This window comes from Rousettus aegyptiacus, unplaced genomic scaffold (assembly GCF_014176215.1).
Source record: "Rousettus aegyptiacus isolate mRouAeg1 unplaced genomic scaffold, mRouAeg1.p scaffold_m13_p_3, whole genome shotgun sequence".
Lineage (NCBI taxonomy): Eukaryota > Metazoa > Chordata > Mammalia > Chiroptera > Pteropodidae > Rousettus > Rousettus aegyptiacus.
The window spans coordinates 165072571-165090719 of record NW_023416306.1 but is presented as its reverse complement, the minus strand read 5'-3'; the positions used below and the strand labels follow the sequence as shown (position 1 = coordinate 165090719).

The window sequence follows — 18149 nt, the reverse complement described above, 5'->3', positions numbered from 1 at the left end:
TCTCTATTTTCTCCTCTTTTCTTCTCTTTGTAAACTGGTAATAGCATCCTAGTGTGTATGAAGTGGCATCTCATGATTTTGATTTGTGTTTCTCTGTTGATATATTTATTTTTTTTTAATTTTACTTCAGTGTTGTTCCTAGGTAGGTAATGTTTGCAGTGAGTTTGAAAGCCAAGTAGAAGTTAGGAAGAGTGTTGAGGCAGAAACAGTCCTACATATGAAGATATGGAGGTGTGAAAGGTGCCATGTTGAGTAACTTCATAGTGACTAAGAGCATGAGCTTTGGAATTCGATAGATTCAGATTCAAATTCCAAATCCTCCATGTTTTCGCTCTATGTCCCTGGGTCAGTCATTTAGCTTTTCTGACATGTGAGTCAAAAAAACAATTCAAAATGGAAATTAGTAAGTACTGCATATCCAAATTTGTAGGATGGTGCTAAATTAGCCCGTATAGGACATTCATAGCATTAAGTGGCTATATTTAAAATTTTTTTTCAGTAACAGGTAACGTTCAGTATTATCGTATATTAGTTTTAGGTTTACAGCATAGTGGTTAGACATTTATATAATTTACGAAGTGATTCGCCTTCATAAGTCTAGTACCCACCTGGCACCATACGTAGTTATTACAGTATTATTGACTATATTTCCTATGTTGTACTTTTAGGTCCCAGTGACTGTTTTGATACTGCCAATTTGTACTTCTTAATCCCTTTCTAAAACTTTTTCACTCAGCCCTCTCAATGCCCGCCCCCCCACCTCAAATCTAGCAACTAAAAGTTTATATGTGAGTCTGTTTCTGTTTTGTTTGTTCTCTGACATTTCACTCAGCATAATACCCTCTAGGTCCATTCATGTCATCTCTCAGGGTAGGATTTCAAATTTTTTTATGGCTGAGTAATCCATTGTATACATGCCCCACATCATCTTTATTCAGTCATCTATTGATGGGCACTTAGATTGCTTCCGTATCTTGACTATGGTAAATAAAGCTGCAGTGAACATAGGGGTGCATATATCTTGGAATGTGTTTTGGATTTCTTGGGATAAATACCCAGAAGTGGAATTGCTGGGTCATAAGATAGTTCTATTTTTAATTTTTGGAGGAACCTTCATACTGTTTTCTGTAGTGGCTTCACCAGTTCACAGTCCCGTCTGCAGCGCACGAGGGTTCCCTCTTCGCCACATCCTTGCCCACACTCGTTTGTTGACTTATTGATGATGGCCACTCTGACAGGTGTGACGTGCTATTTCATTGTTTTGCATTTCTCTGATGATTAGTGACCTTGAGCATCTTTTCATATATCTCTTGGCCATCTGTATGTCCTCCTTGAAGAAATGTCTCTTCAGGTCCTCTGCCCAGTTTTTAATTGGATCATTCGTTTTTTTGCTGTTAAGTCGTATGAGTTCTTTATAAATTTTGGACATTAACCCTTATTGGATGTATCATTGGGGAATATCTTCTACCATTCGGTAGGTTGTCTTTTTGTTTTGCCGATGGTTTCCTTTGCTGTGCAAAAACTTTTAGTTTGAGGTAGTCCCATTTGCTTATTTTTTTTGTTGTTTCCTTTGCCAGAGGAGATAATATCAGAAAAAATTACTAACAGTAATGGTGGAGAGTTTAATGCCTATGTTTTCTTTTAAGAGTTTTAATTGAGTTTATTCTTGTATATAGTAAAGAAGATAGTCTAGTTTTGTTTTTTTGCACATATCTATCCAATTTTTCCAACGCCTTTTATTGAATGGACTGTCTTTACCCCAATGTATAGTCTTGCCTCCTTCATAATAGATTAATTGACCACATAAGCATCGGGGGTTTCTGTTTTGTTTTGTTTTTTTGTTTGTTTGTGTTTAGGTGAGGCAACCCTTGGTTGACCTCACAGATTGCAGTCCCTTATTATTATTAAAAAATATTTTTTTTACACCTACAGCACCTGGTCTTCCTAGGTAGTCTCCCATCCAAGTACTGACCAGACCCAACCCTGCTTAGCTTCCGAGATCAGATGGGATCGGGCTTGTTCAGGGTGGCATGGCCGTAGACACATAGGCATCGGTTTATTTCTGGACTCTCTGTTTTGTTCCATTGATCTATGTGTGTGTTTTTATGCCAGTACCATGTTTTTTTTTTTGTTTTTTTTTGTTTTTATTGTAGCCTTGTAGTGTAATCTGATGCGAGGTAGTTTGATACCTCCAACTCTGTTCTTCTTTCTCAAGATTGCTGTGACCATTCAGAGTCTTTTGTGGTTCCATATGAATTTTAGGATTATTTGCTGTAGTTCTATGAAAAATGCCACTAGTATTTTGATAAGGATTACATTGAATCTATAGATTGCTTTGGGTAGTATAGACATTTTAACAGTTAATTATTCCTATCCATGAGCATGGTATATGCTTCCATTTATATGTATTTTCAGTTTTTTTCATCAATGTCTTACACTTTTCTGAATACAGGTCTTTTACCTCCTTGGTTAAATTTATTCCTAGAAAATTTTTTTATGCAGTTGTAAATGAGGTGGTTTTAATTTTTCTTTCTGAAACTCATTATAGCCGTATAAAAATGTAACTGATTTCTGAATATTAACTTCGTATCCTGCTATTTTACCGAATTCATTTATTAGTTCTAATAGTTTTGTGGACTCTTTGGGGTTCTCTATATATAGTATCGTGTCATCTGCAAATAATGAGTTTTACTTGTTCTTTTCTAATTTTGATACCTTTTATTTATTTTTCTTGTCTGATTGCTGTGGCTAGGACTTCCTATACTATATTGAATAAAAGTAGTGAAAGTGAAAATCTTTGTTTTGTTCCTAATCTTAAGGAAAGCACTTTCAGCTTTTCCCTATTGAGTATGATGTTAGTTGTGTGTTTGTCTTATGTATGGCCTTTATTATGTTGAGGTATGTTCCCTCTAGTCCTACTTTGCTGTGAGTTTTTATCATAAATGGATGCTGGATTTTGTCAGATGCTTTTTCTTCATCTATTGATATGATTATTTGATTTTTATTCTTCATTTTGTTTATGCGATGTATCATGTTAATTGAATTACAGATATTGAACCAGCCTTGCATCTCAAGAATAAAATCCCATTTAATCATGATGTATGCTCTTTTTAATGTATTGCTAAATTTGGTTTGCTAATATTTTGCTGACACCTTTTGCATATATGTTCATCAGGAATATTGGCCTCTAATTTTCTATTTTTTTCTGTAGTGTCCTGTCTGGTTTTAGAATCAGGATAATGCTGGCCTCACAACATGAGCTTGGGAGCCTTCCCTCCTCTTAAATTTTTTGGAATACTTTGAAAAGGATAGGTGTTCATTTGTCTTTGATGTTTGGTAAAATTCACCTGTGAACTGTGTGGTCCAGAACTTTTTTGTTTGTTGGGAGTTTTTTGATTACTAATTCTATTTCATTAGTAGTCATCAGTCCATTCAGATTTTCTGTTTCTTCTTAATTTACTGTTGGAAGATTATTATGTTACTAGGAATTTGTCCATTTCTTTCTTCCAGATTGTCCAATTTGTTGGCATGTAATCGTTTATAGTATTTTCTTATAATCCTTTGTATTTCTGTGGTGTCAGTTGTCACTCTGTTTCATTTCTAACTTAATTATTTTGTGTCCTCTCTTTTTCTTTATGATTCTAGTTAAAGGTTTATCAATTTTGTTTGTCATTTCAAAAAACGAGCTCTTGATTTCATTGATCTTTTGTATTGTATTTTTAGACTCTATTTTGTTTATTTCCATTCTGATCTTTATCATTTTCTTCTTTTTGTTCACTTTGGGCTTTGTTCTTTTTCTAGTTCCTTTAGGTATAAGGTCAGATTATTTATTTGAGATTTTTCTTGTTTCTTGAAGTAGGCCTGTTTTGCTATGAATTTCCCTCTTAGGACTGCTTTCGCTCTATCCCATAGATTTTGGGTACTTGTGTTTTCATTTGAATTTGTCTTAAGGTAACTTTGACCATTTTCCTTGTTCTCATTGTTAAACCATTCATTGTTTAGTGTCATGTTATTTAGCCTCCACATGTTTATGCGTTTTTCAGTTTTTTTCTTATGACTGATTTCTAGTTTCATACCATTGTGGTCAAAGAAGATGCTTGATATGATTTCAGTCTTCATAAATTTAATGAGACTTGTTTTGTGGCCTAACATGTGATCTATCTTGGAAAATGTTCTATGTGCACTTGAAAAGATTGTAAATTTTCCTACTTTGGTGTGAAATGTTCTAAAAATACCAATTAAATCCATCTGGTCTAGTGAGTCATTTAAGGGCGCTGTTTCCTTCTTGATTCTGGTGTCTAGAAGATCTGTATACATTGATGTCAGTGGGGTGTTAAGTCCCCTACTATGACTGTATTTCTGTCGATGTCTCCCTTTATGTTGGTCGATATTTGCTTTATATATTTAGGTGCTCCTCCGTTGGGGCCATAAATGTTTACAAGGATTATATCCTCTTGTTGGATTGATCCGTTAGCATTATGTAATGTCTTTTGTCTTTTGTTTCTTATAGTCTCTTAAAGTCTATTTTGTCTGATATGAGTATGATATGAGTATTTCTCTCCCAGCTTTTTTTTTTTTTTCATTTCCATTAGCATGAAATATATTTTTTCCATCTCTTTGCTTTTAGTCTGTGTATATCTTTTCAATCTGAAGTAGGTCTCTTTTAGACAGCATATGTATGGGTCTTGTTTTCTTAACTATTCAGCTAGATAGTTAATTGATTGGAGCATTTAATTCATTTACATTTAAAGTGATTATCGATAGGTACATACTTATCGCCATTTTATTATTCATATTTTTTATCTCTTTTTTTTTCTTCTTCTTAAAGAAATTCCTTTAGCATTTCTTGTAATACCACTTTGGCAATGATGAACTCCTTTAGCTTTTTCCTGTGTGGGAAGCTCTTTACCACTCCTTCAATTTTAAGTGATAGCTTTGCTGGTTAGAGTAGTCTTAGTTGTAGGTGCTTGCTTTTCATCACTTTGAATATTTCATGCCAGTCCCTTCTGGCCTGCAAAGTTTCTGTTGAGAAATCAGCTGACAATCTTAGAGGAGCTCCCTTGTAAGTAACTGCCTTTTTTTTGCTGCTTTTAGGATTCTCTCTTTGTCTTTAATCTTTGGAATTTTAATTATGGTGTGTCTTGGTGTGGATCAGTTTGGGTTCATCTTCTTTGGGACTCTCTGTGCTTTCTGGACTTGTAAGACTATTTCCTTTGCCAGGTTAGGGAAGTTTTCATTCATTATTTCTTCAGATAGGTTCTCAATCCCTTCCTCTCTTTCTTCTCTTTCTGATACCCCATGGTGCAAATGTTAAACTTGATGACCCAGAGGTCCCTTGAACTATCCTCATTTTTTAAAATTCTTTTTTATTTTTGTTGTTCTGATTGGGTGTTTGCTGCCGCCTTGTCTTCCAAGTCACTGAATCAGTCCTCTGATTCATTTAATCTGCTGTTGATTCCTTCTAGTGTATTCTTCATTTCAGTTATTGTAGTCTTCATTTCTGACTGGTTCTTTTTATGGTTTCTGTGTCCTTTTTTATGCTTACTGTCTCTTTGTTGAAGTTGTCACTAAGCTCAGCCTCTCTGTGTTTGTTTCTATATATTAATTAGATCTGCTATATCTCTCAGTCTTGGCCAGGTGGCCTTATATAGTGGGTGCCCCGTGGGGCCCAGCGGTGCAGTCTTCCTGATCACCTGTACCCAGTGCTCTAGGAGTTTCCCTTGTGTGGGTTGTGTATGCCCTCTTGTTGTAGTTGAACCTTGATTGCTGTTGACACGATAGTGTGTAGAATTGACCTTCAGGTTGACTGGCCACACCCACAGTGTATGAGCTCCTGTGCTGTGGCTGATCCGACAGTGGGATTGCTCCAGCGAGCTCTGCTCCCTGCTGGGAGACCACCCTTTGGGGGTGCTACTTGTGGGGCTAATCAGGTAGAGCTCTGTGGTGGTCTGAAGCTGGCCTCCAGGTGTGTTCTGGGGCCTCTTGGGAGGGACTTCAATGCAGGCCAAGGTCAGCTGCTGCCTGTTACCTGCTGAGGCTTCCTCGGAGGAGCTACAAAGTTGATCCGTGGTTCATAGCTGCCTGTGTGGGACCTGGAAGTGCGTGGGAGAGATGGCACTGCAAATTGAGGCTGGGTGCCACTGGTGCTGGGTCTGAGGCACCTCGGCAAAAGTCGCAGTGTACCCTGAGGCCTGCTGCTGCCTACCAGCTGCCCATAGGGCTCAGCCACTGAAAAGCCTCAGGCAGTGTGCAAGTCGGGTGAGGCAGGGTTTCAGGGAGTCACCATGGTGGCACAAGTGGGGTTCACCAGGCTAATGCTGATATAGATTTGGCCGTCGTCAGGGAGGGCTCAACACATGAAATATAGCACTTGCCTGCCAGCTGTGTGGGACGAGGGCTCAGCACAGGGACAATGGTGGCTGTCCCTCCAGCCTTTGCCCTGAATCCATACAACTCAGTTTTTCCCTGTATGTCTCTGACAACTCCCAAGCCTCTGTCCCTCTACTGGAGCCTCGAGTGAGTGCCTGTGAGTCAGTGAGTCTGTGTGCAGGCTCGTCCAGCCGACACCTGGGTTTCCAGCAGCCTTTGGTCTCACCTGGACAGACAGAATCCCCAGTTTTTCACAGCCAGATGTTGTTTGGACTCCTCTTCCTGGCACTGGTTCTCCGGCCCCTGGAGCCTGGTGCGAGGCTGGGACCCCTCATTCCTCAGGGGGTACCTCTGTAGCTGAGCTATTCGTCCCAGTTTTCAACTGCCACACGTGTGTGGCCAGCCTGTTTTGCATCTCTGCCATTCCCTCCAGTCTCAATGTGGTTTCTTCTTTATAACCATAGTTATAGGACTTCCATTCAGCTAGTCTTCATTTGGTTCCCCAGGCTGATTGTTCTACAATTTTGTTGTAATTTTGATGTGGTCATGGGAGGAGGCAAGCACGGTGTTTACCTACTCCACCATCTTGACTGGAACACTCTAAATTTGTATAATATTAGTTTAAATGTTTTGTAACATATAAGCTACCTCTCTTATCAGAATGCTAAATTTTGAGACATGACAGTTTTCAAATTTTTACCAAGATAGTGTTTGGGATGACATTTCATTGTATTTGTACCCTCCGTCAGTAGGAATCATTTACTAGAAATTGGATTTGAAAAGCATGGTTTGATACCATTTGAAATCATGTAAAAAATGGTTTATATTTTTTCATATCTTGTACTGATAATATTTTTCTGTCTTAAAATAATTTCTCAGTTGTTGAACGAAGATCAGGGCGGTGTTACCAGATGGATGACTGGGTGGCTTGGAGGAGGATCAAAAAGTGTCCCCAACACACCTCTGAGACCAAATCAACAATCTATGCTTAATAGTGTAAGTGCTGATTTTATTTTTACTGACTATGAATGGTGAGATGATTGTACATTGCATTCATTTGCAAAGAATCAGATTTCTTTTAAAGTTATTTTATATAGCCCTTCTATTTTGAAGTTATGGAAATTAAGATCCAAAGACTTGATTAGCTTAATGATAATAAGCAGTTTTAATAAGTTTATTGAATATAGGTTTTAATTTTTAGTGTATGTGCTGCTGAAGCTAGCACTAACTTTAATTTATTTTTATTTTTCAAAGTATTAACTGTTCCTTTATTTGTATTTGATCGTGATGCTGCAGAAACACAATTATTTGTTTTACTACTAAATTATGAGATTCTTAAAGATAGCAACTTTATATTTTGCATGTATCTATCTATATGTAGTCATTGAGACAGTAAATACTTATTGAGCACCTGCCGTGTACCTTTCTGTTCTAAGGACTGGTAATGCAGCAACAAATCAGATAAAGTACCTGTCCTCAATGATTCCATTTTTGTAGAAGGAGGTAGTTAATAAGCATGAAAATATAGTGACTGTTATGTTAGTAGGTTTAAGATGAATATCAATTGACTTGAGTAGCACTGTGAGAATGTGGAGTTTCTTTATTTTCAAAAGGGGAAACTAAGGATAGATGACTTAACCCTCAGCTAGCTAAAGATAAACCCTATTTGAAATTGGATGGCGGAAAACTTAATTTAAAAGAAAGGTCTACACGACATTATTTTAATCTGATAGAATTACTTTGAGCTTTTGCTATAGTCATTACTGGGTTTACTTTAGAAAAATGTGACTGTTTAATATTTGTTTTCTGTCCCTGTAAGTTTTCATGTATGTCTATGTAAACAGTTCTTAAAATAATTTAAGACTTACTGTTTTAAGTGTCATTTGTGGCAAGAAATCTTAAGTGTTATCAGGTAGCTGATTCTGAGTATAGATTTGTAAAGCGCTATCATCAAAAATTAAGTTAAAGTTTTTGCATAATGTCTACATAACTGAAGCACTTGCAGTTTTAATTGTTCATAAAGCTTAGTTATAAAGAAATGATTCAAAAAAATGATTCAGATGGCATGATTAGTTTTTAATATTTAATTAGAATAGCTGGTATTTTTTTAAGTTGTAGTGAATATAATTTTAATACATGCCTAATATAACTAAAATGTTTTCTTTTTTTTCCAAATGTTTTCTTCTTAGTCTTTTTCAGAACTTTTTGTCAAATTTCTAGAAACGGAATCTCATCCAGCTGTTCCACCACCAAAGCTTTCTATTTATGATATGAAACCTCTTGATTCACCAACAAGGAGAAAACTAGATACAAATGTACCAGAAAATTTTAAAGGTAAAATTTATTTATTTTTTCTTCAATTTAAAAATTTGAATGTTAGTGTTTTTGAAAATGTGCTGTGTGACTTCTTCCAAAATTCCAATAAGGCATTATATTTTGACTTCATATATTCTTGTAGCAACCTGATATTTTAATTGGCTTAGATTAATTTAAACAGTAGGAAACTATTTTCCCTTTGCCTATTGGTGTAATTTTTCCCTCTCCGGATAAGCCACTTTGAGTTACTCTTGGCAGTGGTGGTGAACTGGTGGCCTTTGCCTGGTCACCCGTCTTCCTTCTTCACTAATGGTGCTTATTGCTAGTAAGAGTTAGAAGTGTGGTTTATAGTTCAAGAGTTTTTCTCTGTGAAAATCTGAGTGTTATACTCAATAACCAAACCTTGGTGTGTTAATAATATTTACAAGAGTAGTGTAGTAACCTGGCTCTGACATCCAGGATTTACGAAGCATCCTTGCATGTCGAGATGGTTCGGCGGCTCTGCATACGTGCACAGTTTTCCGTCCCTCGCTTCTGTAAGGGTCTTATTTACGTTCATATCCCCTACATTAGCATGCAGTAAAATTTCTTCAGTTGAAATTTAAGTCTGTCCTTTAAATTATAAATAGATTCTTTATTGTAAAGTCTCTTTTTTTCCTGAAATCTCCATATATTAATTCAGACTAACACGTTTGTTTGCTAATTGGACTGTAAAGGTATATCTATGTTATTATATACGCTTAAGTATATATCACATTAGATATTTAATGTGGATAAAACATTAAATAATTTACATTCTGAAATTTTAAAAACTTGCTTAGTCATTTTAACAAATATTTCTATTTTCATGAATTTTTATAGGAAGAGAAAATGGTAACATTTATTTGTTCTTTAGATAAGAGGTTTAGCTGCTAAATTTAGTGGAAAGTCTTAACTTCATCTACAGGCGTAGACCATCCTAAAAACACTTTTTTCTTGTTACAGTAGGTTGCCGCATCTTAAAGCCAGTTTCCAAAATTCATTATGGCAGAGTCTCCCCTTCTCTTTACCCCCTTACCCCGCTCTCCATCCCTTCCCCCTCTCAGCTTTCCTCCCTCTTTCCTGCTCTCCCCCATTCAGGTATCAGGTCATGTGCCCAGCTTGATCTGAGATAAAACCACTGATGTTCTCAGTTAGTACAGGGTTTGCATGAAAAAAAAGGCAATTTGAGTCTTTTTAATCCTGAATTTGGAAGTTGTGTGGCTAGCCTAAGAGCTTACTAAGTATCATCATAAGTTTTCTCAGCTTGAGAAGTTGTCATTCACAGGAGAGTACAGCTTGAGGACCCAGGGGTACTTAATTGTGTAAGTAGATTTGATTAATTTGTTTCGGTGCTTTCTTTGTCTTAGAGGCCTCTTTTTTTTCTTTTTTCTTTTTCATTTTATTATTCATTTCAAGGATGCGGCACATTGGTTATGTTTGTAAAATGATCGCCCCATTTGCTCTTTCTCTCTGGCTCTCCACCTGGCCATTATGTTAGTGCTGACCGCACTCACTCTGCTGGCTCCTTATTTGAGATTCCCAGTGCTGAAGGGGGCGCCTCTGAGGGGCTGCTGGTCTCTTAACGATGAAATTGTTAGTGGGTGATAAGAACACAGTTCATCCACTAAGATATTAGGACATAAACCAATGACCTATTCCAATAAGAACTAATTGTAAAGCCTAACTTTATAGAGAAGATATCTAATTGAGACTTGTTTTCAAACCTTTGAATGTCTAAAAGATGATCAAGTAATGTAATGCATATATTATTTTCTTTTGGTAAATTAATATAAAGTCTTATTATCCTTGAAATATGGGTGCCAGTGTTTTTCATGATCATCATGACTATTTGGGGGAAAATCAAGTTCTCAAGTCCTTTTACAGGTAAATAGTTAATAGAGTTTGCCTTATAACTTAGAAAACACTTTTAAAAGGTATTATTATAGTGTGGAGACTAAAAAATGGAGTAAGTTTCCTCCCACTTTCTAAGATCTTCTAGCTGAAGATCAGCAGAGACAGATTAAAAGGATAAAATCAAACTTTTGATTCACATAAGCATGAAGATTCCAAAGGCAGTGAGGCAACATTGGCTATATATGACATTGTTGGAAAATGGAAAGAGACGGTGGGTAGAGATTTTGAAAGTGAGAGTGTGCGATTTATAGGTGGTCGAAGAAGAGTAGAACATAGTGGCAGGCAAATTCTTGCAAGGCAGCCCAGAAGCATTGCAGCACGGGGCGTATTCCCAACAGGCCCCTGCTAGAAGCCCTCCTGTTTACAATACTCAATTAAAATTAGGTTGCTGAGGGCGCGCACTCTCAGATCTTCCTGGAGTACGTCTTTCCCTCTGAATCCCTTGGGCAGGAAAGGGCAGAGAGGACCGAAGTTCTTTCTAAGTCTTTTCTTAATAACCAGCTTAAATATCGATATCCCAAAAGGCAAAACTTTTGTTCCCCTTCAATAGTAAATGAAATTTATCAGTTATATAATCGATATTTAAATACAAAACAACAAAATGTGTTGCACACTATTAATGTGAAGTATTAGCTCTACACTCAGATACTCTTCTCTCCCCTTTCCTTTCTCCCATTTCTTTCTCTTGTCCTGTCCTTTCACGGTTCCGTATTTCACAGGCCCTGCTTGTCAGATTCAGAACCCAGCAGCGTATGAAGTAAATTTATTGGGGGGCGAAATCTGGGATCCTAAAACACATGTATAGTGTTGACTAAATAACATATAGGAGACTAAATAATTTGTATTTTATTGTTTAGATACAACAGAATCCAGGTCTGGTAGAAGAACCGATTTGAATCCTTTCTTGGCTCCCCGCTCCGCGGCTGTGCCCCTTATTAACCCAGCTGGACTTGGGCCTGGCGGGCCTGGGCATCTTCTTTTGAAACCCATCTCAGATGTGTTACCCACATTTAAACCTTTGCCAGTGTCACCTGACAACAGTGCTGGAGCTGTGCTGAAAGACCTTTTAAAACAGTAGATGATTCTCAAGCCAGAGAAGACATACATAGCACTTTAAAGAAACCATGAACACTATATTTATGTACTTTATCACAAAGTGGCCTTTTGGAAAAAGTCATGTATTTGTTTGCAGTTGTACTTTCTCTAAAATTAATAAATATATCGTTAATGCTTTTAGGAATTGCAGGTGTCACAAGATAAAGTGTTTGCTATATTATCTGCTTTTTTCCTTCTCTCATTTGACCTAATTTAAGCTAGAAACATTTGCTTTTTAATCTTAACTTAAATCAGAAAAATAAAAAGACAAAAATACTACTAGGTATATTTTCACTCTTTATTTCCTTTTCTGACTTTCAAGTTCATTTAAACTGAAGACATGTCATTTGTCTTTTAAAGATAATTCAGAGATTTACCAAAAAAGAAAAAAAGAAAAAAGAAAAGGAAGAAGAAAATAATAGTAGTGGCTTACCTGCATAGTGGAGAAAATTGATCTGAAGTGTACCATGATCATCTTTAGAGGACTTTGCGTAGGTAGACAGGCCAAGAGCAAGGCTGTCCCTGGGAGGTAGTACACAGTTGTCCTGGGGTGGAATGTGTGTATTTGGTTCTATGCAATTTTATCACATGTGTAGATTCATGTGACCACCACTACTCTCAGATACATCAAGAACCCCTCATGACACCCTTTTATAATCGCAGCCACCTCCTTCCCTAGCCCCCGCCGTAACCTCTGGCAACCACTAACTGCTCTCCATCTCTATGATTTCGTCACTTCAGGAGTGCTATAAAAATGGAATCATAGTATGTAACATTTTGAGAATAACATATTTTTTCACTTAGTATGTTGCCCCTGAGATCCATTTGAGTTGTTGCATATATTAGCAGTTCCCTTTATTGTCAAGTACATATTGTGGGTCTGTGTTTTTGTTTTAAGACATAAGGTCTCTTTTTAAAGGTATCTTAAAACTCATTGTTTTCCTACACACATGTGCACAACTTTTATGTAAGTGTTATAACAGCTGCATTTATGGAACTATAATTAGCAATATCCCTAAACATGACACCTCCTGGCCCTCTCTGAGGTGTCAGTATGAGAGGTGCAATATGTCAGTCCAGAAACTGGCCATTCTCATCCTCAGGGTCACTGAGGGCAGTGACATTACTTCAGTAACACTAGCATCAGGTGTTGGGAACTTAAGAGTAAGGGAGTATTTATTTTTTAAGAACCCATCATAAAAAATCCTGAGTTGGAACTTAATTTAATCAGGATGTCATGTTCGTATTAGTTGTTGAAGTTGTACATTTAAATACATTTCTTGCAAATTTTGTAAATTTCAATATGCTTTTAAAACAGAAACATCTGGGTACAAAGAAAGGTGGAAATGATACTAATCCAAATATGTAAATAGTCCTGGCTCTGGCCAGGACTAAATTTGATTATTTGTAAATTTTGCTGTGATTACTGTATACTTTCTAACTGTATTTAGAAGAGAAGTCTAGGTATCAATGAGTAAAACTGATTTTTATGAAGAATTTAATAACCGAGACATCGCTACTTCATAACATCTCCTGTCTCCTTAGTTAATTTATTTACATTGTCATTCTTTAGTATACTTTAAAGGAAGTTGTCATACCAGTTCTATATTAGAACTGTCAAACTGCCTCTTGTGTGTTTTGCCCATTATTATTTCTCTATGAAATTATTACTCTTAGGTTTTATATGATCTTTTCAAAGAAACTTTCGCTGGCCACCCTTAATTATTCACTGTTTGCCATTAAAGTTTCTTTTCAGTGTGAAGCATCTGAAATAAAAATTTGTAAGTTAAAAAAGAAGACACATGATCCTTCATTTTGGAGAAATAGAGCATGCAAACATTTTTTTCTCTTTTAATTTAAAAATTAAAATTTAGTAGGTATTTAGCATGTCATCATATTTTATATGCCTTTTATGACATTTCGAATATTTCCTTATTCAGAACAGCCTGTCTCCCTTCACCCATTAGTTTAACATAAGTTTGAAAGATGTTATGGGTTGATTGCATATCTAAACATCACAGGATGACCTTACATGGCTGCTATTTAATTATGTGACCTTGAACTAAAGCTGTAGTACCTAATGTTTCAGTTGTATCATTACTGAATCTATAGCTCTCTGGTATGCATGCTAAGTGTTCGTTGATCTAAACCAGACATAACTCATCTACTTTTCTACAGCTAAGTTGTGTCAGAGATGAACCATCTGCTCAAAGAATCTTCTTAGTAACCATACAGTGATGAAGCATATAATTCTAATGTCAGCACTAGGACATTGCTAACGGGAATTTTATTGCAGTATTTTAACTACAGTGATTTTGCTGTTTACTTCTCAACAAACTTACTAGAATTTGTGGTTGAATTTTGCTTTAGCTGCCACAGTTTTTCACAACATTCCTAATGGTTTTCAACTGCTAATACTATAATAGAAAATCCAGCCAGACATTGAATTTGATTTTAGTATAATTCTGTATCATATGGTGGTTTGAGTTTTAGTTTCTGCCATTATTAAAAGAAAAAAAAAAAACGAAAACATGGGTCAAGTAAATGACTTCCTTAAAATCATCCAGTTAAAACATTAAATATCCCCCCTCCGAATAAAGCCTCCACTTTATTTTAACCTTTGAATGGTTAATTGAAAGGGAGGGAAAGACTCTCAAAATACTTATTCATTCATTAGGTGAAAAATAAACTGTCTTCAGGGACAGGGGTATGTTGAGAATTATTGAGAAAGTGCTATTATGAGTCAAAGACTTAAAGCATTTGAACTTGATTTCTAAAGCTAGTGAAGTTTTTCATATATCATGTTTAAAGTATTTTCCATCAACAAAAAATATCTTTAATTTTGTAAATATCAAGTATAACTGATATTTTATATATTCCTATGGAAAAAGTAATGAATGGTACTTTTAATGTTCTGACATTTGTGATTATTTGCCATTGTTTACTTTTTAACTTATTAAGGTTTATCTACTTAAAATTGATCAGTTGTCTTTTGATTTCTAGGGAAATAACTAAATGTGGGACATTTACAACCCAGTCATAATACTGGGTTGTGTTTCATAGAGCTAAAGTCAATGCGTTTCTGAATTTCTCAGGAGCACTGCAAGGCAAAAAAAAAAAAAAAAAAAAAAAAACTCCAAATAAAAGTGATATATGTGAGTTGGCAATGTCTTCATCCACAATAAAAAAAAAAATTTTTTTTTAGCAAACAGCTGCTGACTTTTTCTTTAGAAGGGGAGAGATGACTTACACATGTTGTTTATAGCAGCAGTTGATCAACTACTGAAGCGAATGTCTTCAAGTGTTCGCCGGATGTCTGCTGTGAGGATACTATTTGAGTCTTGGAAATGTTAAGTATAAACAATTTAATAGATGCTTAAGATAATGTATGAAAAGAGGATCGGAGAGATTTTAGCCAGCCTTCCCCGTCCCCCCCCCCCCCCAGAGGTGACATTATTTATTATTGGGCTCTTGGTATTTCAGCAAGATAATCGGTCATGGCTCATTTTTTCTTAGCTGTGGAACCTCGAATATTTTTAACTGTTCATATGATAGCAGTATTGGAGCGATCGTGGGTTTCGAAGTTGAGAGATGGATGGGAGTACTGATTTTGACCCTTTCTGTGTGACCGTAACAAAATTACTTTGGGACTGATTTTTCTCATCTCTGAAGTAACACCTACCTAGTAAACATGGGGTCGTGAGGCTCAAGTGACACATTCATTCATAATATTTATTAAATGAATAATGTACCACGTGTGGAAATGCTGTACAAAATCTGTAGTTCTGTACGGATGTTAGGAGTTGTGATGAATCCTGGCAGAGTGGATGGCAGTATCAGGCACGGGGGTGTTACGAAGCCACGGATTGTTTCAAGAAGGTAAGGAGGGCAAAGTGTGAAGTGTTTCCGCTCTGGTGCGAGTTTTAAGACCTGCCTGCGTTTGGGGACCAGGGCGTTGGCTTTGACTTAGAGCAGTGTTGGCGGAATGGTGGGAACGACGGCCATGTTGTTCAGTGGGTTGAGGAGGTGATGAGCAAGTGGAGATTGTGTTTGTAGGTAATTCTTCTGAGAAATTAGATTGTAAAGGGGAAGAGGGTGTTAACAGGAAAGTAGGGCAGAGGGAGAACTGGCGTAAGGTGGGAGGCTTAAGTGCGTGTGAATGCCGACTGGACGGAGAGGCTGCAGAGTGGGGAGAGGAGCTCCCCAGGAGGGAGAACCGATGAGTCCGAACACAGACGGAGGGATTGGCCTTAGCTAGGAAGGACTCCTTCATTGGGACAGGAGTGATGGAAGAGAGGAGATGCAGACAGCAGGTGGATTTGGGTGGAGGAAAATTCTGGGAATTTTCTGTGAGATTGCCAGGAGCTTTCTGCTAAAAATGTGGAGGCCGTGGAGGGTCTGAGGCTTGAGAAATTCACAGTCAAGTGGGAGAGACAGGCTGTCCACGTTACTGGGGACGTGTGAGGACTGCTCGGGGTCCTGACGTGGGCCTGGCAGGCAGATGGGACGAGGGGGCGTGGTTGCTGAAGGAAGGAACATTTGAGCACTCTGGGAGAAGCCAGCCAGCAACATAAACAGATAAAAGTTCTTGCCCCAACCGGTTCCAGAGGAATACAAAATGTTGTTAACCTGCTCCCACTTTCCTGTCCTTGGGACTTAGGTCATGTGAACATATGGTATGTTTGAGGGGTTTACAGCATGCTATTGTCATCATGTAATACAACCAGTAAATTAATAATACATTATAATTATACCAATATTTGTTTTGGAGATGAAGAGAAATTCAAGAATGTTAATAAATGGGTCATTAAGGCAAATGTTTGAACCCTTCTGTCTTGGCTAGTACTGCACATCAGTCTTTTAGCTCTTCTGGGGTTAAGAAATTAATAATTTGCACTATAATGATATTTTAACTGTGATAATTTTCAGCTGGGACTGCTTTTAGACGAGCCCTCTCCTTTTTAGCTCTAACATTCTTTGATTTGAAGAAACTATTTTTGACCCTCAAATGTTAAATTCTAATGATTGAAAATATTTGTGAACTTAAGAGTTGGTAAAGTTGTTTCCTAGATATCGTTGGACTGTTAAAAATATAAGATACATTATTCCTTTTTGTAAAATATAAGGCATTTAGGCATTGAAGAACATGGTTCTGTGAGAAGTTTTCTCCAACAATGGTTAGTCATTGTATATTCTTGAATGCATACATTTCCCAGACTACAAAGTCTATCCCAGACAGTGAAGAGAAACATGATTTCTTTTAAAGAAAAGGATTGGAAACAAAACAATATAAATTTTCTTCATGTTTAGGTATATTCAAAGAACCATGGTGTCATCTGTGAATTAACACCTTACTTAATGCCTTTATTTATGAAAGGGATTTTCAGGCACTCTCCCTAAATAAAAATGGGGAGGTGGTGATAAAGTTACAAATTCTAGACCAATGAGGTAATTTTTTATTTTCGAATACTTAGATGGAATGGGTAGTCTTTGAAAATTTTTGGAATCATTTCAAAGTAATCTGCCTAAAGTATTTGGCATGCCACACGCGTGCAAATTTACTAGTAGAATCGTCTAGATGCATGCATGCACCCCGCATTGCGCTCTGGGGCTGCGCTTGCCAACTGTAGCTTCTGTGCTGAAAAATATTGATGGTAAAAATCAATCCTCCACAGAATAGCTACTTGAGCAATTGACTTCCATTTTTTTTAAAGTGTTTTCACTTTTATGTTTTTCCTTGAAATTAGATTTGCTTGAGGAAACCTAATTTTACCCCCGCTATCATCCTTTAATGTGTGTGTGTGTGTGTGTGTGTGTGTGTGTGTGTCAAATATTTCAGACATTCAAGAGTAGACAATAAGGGTACCAGGGAGATCCGGCTATGGCAGTGTGAAGAGGTCGGCCATTCCTCCTTGGGGGGAAAAAAACATTTTGGGGCTCTGATAATTGACCACATACAGACAAGAAATTGAAAATTGTTGATTTTTGTAAAACTTCTAGAGCTTCAGTCGAGAAGCGTTGGAGTCTAGTTTCACTGCCTGGGCTTCCCTCATCCCCAAGCCTCCCAGTCTTTCTAGCACCAAGCCAGGCTTTGTTGCCTGAGGGGGTGAACTCAATTGTGGGGTGTGGCGGCTGTGCAAAAACCATGACTTTGTCAGGTTGAAGCAGTAAACTTGGAAGGAAACATGGGGAAAACTCAGCGTTTCTTGCCCAAGGTTGCAATTCCAGATGGGATGAGTGGCTGACCAGTGGGAATCTAATGGGGCGACCTCGGCACTGAGAAAGCCATGGGGAAGGGTCCGGGCTGCTAGAACGACCTGACTCATGTGCAGGGAAGACCCGAGGGACCCCGGTGGTAAGAAAGGCCTAACGGGAGCCAGCGTGAGACTGGCCTGTGAGTATTTCTCAATCTGCACACAGATCCACTGGCAATG

General features: G+C 37.3%; 1 protein-coding gene and 1 non-coding gene across 5 annotated transcripts in view; one reads left to right on the top strand and one right to left on the bottom strand.

Annotated features, from left to right (window-relative positions):
* The window catches only part of TRIP11 (thyroid hormone receptor interactor 11), a 64496-nt gene extending 49647 nt beyond the window's left edge, over positions 1–14849 (top strand). For all 4 annotated transcript variants that reach the window (XM_016145450.2, XM_016145451.2, XM_036218369.1 and 1 more), the window contains 3 exons: positions 7249–7365; positions 8559–8703; positions 11478–14849. In XM_016145450.2, the coding sequence (XP_016000936.2) occupies positions 7249–7365; positions 8559–8703; positions 11478–11698 (483 nt within the window). In that variant the 3' untranslated portion in view covers positions 11699–14849. The remainder of the gene's footprint in view (positions 1–7248; positions 7366–8558; positions 8704–11477) is intronic.
* On the bottom strand, positions 1924–2042 carry LOC118601205. The gene has a single exon (XR_004950268.1). It is a non-coding gene; the product is annotated as a 5S ribosomal RNA (ribosomal RNA).
* Positions 14850–18149: the final 3300 nt, after the last annotated feature.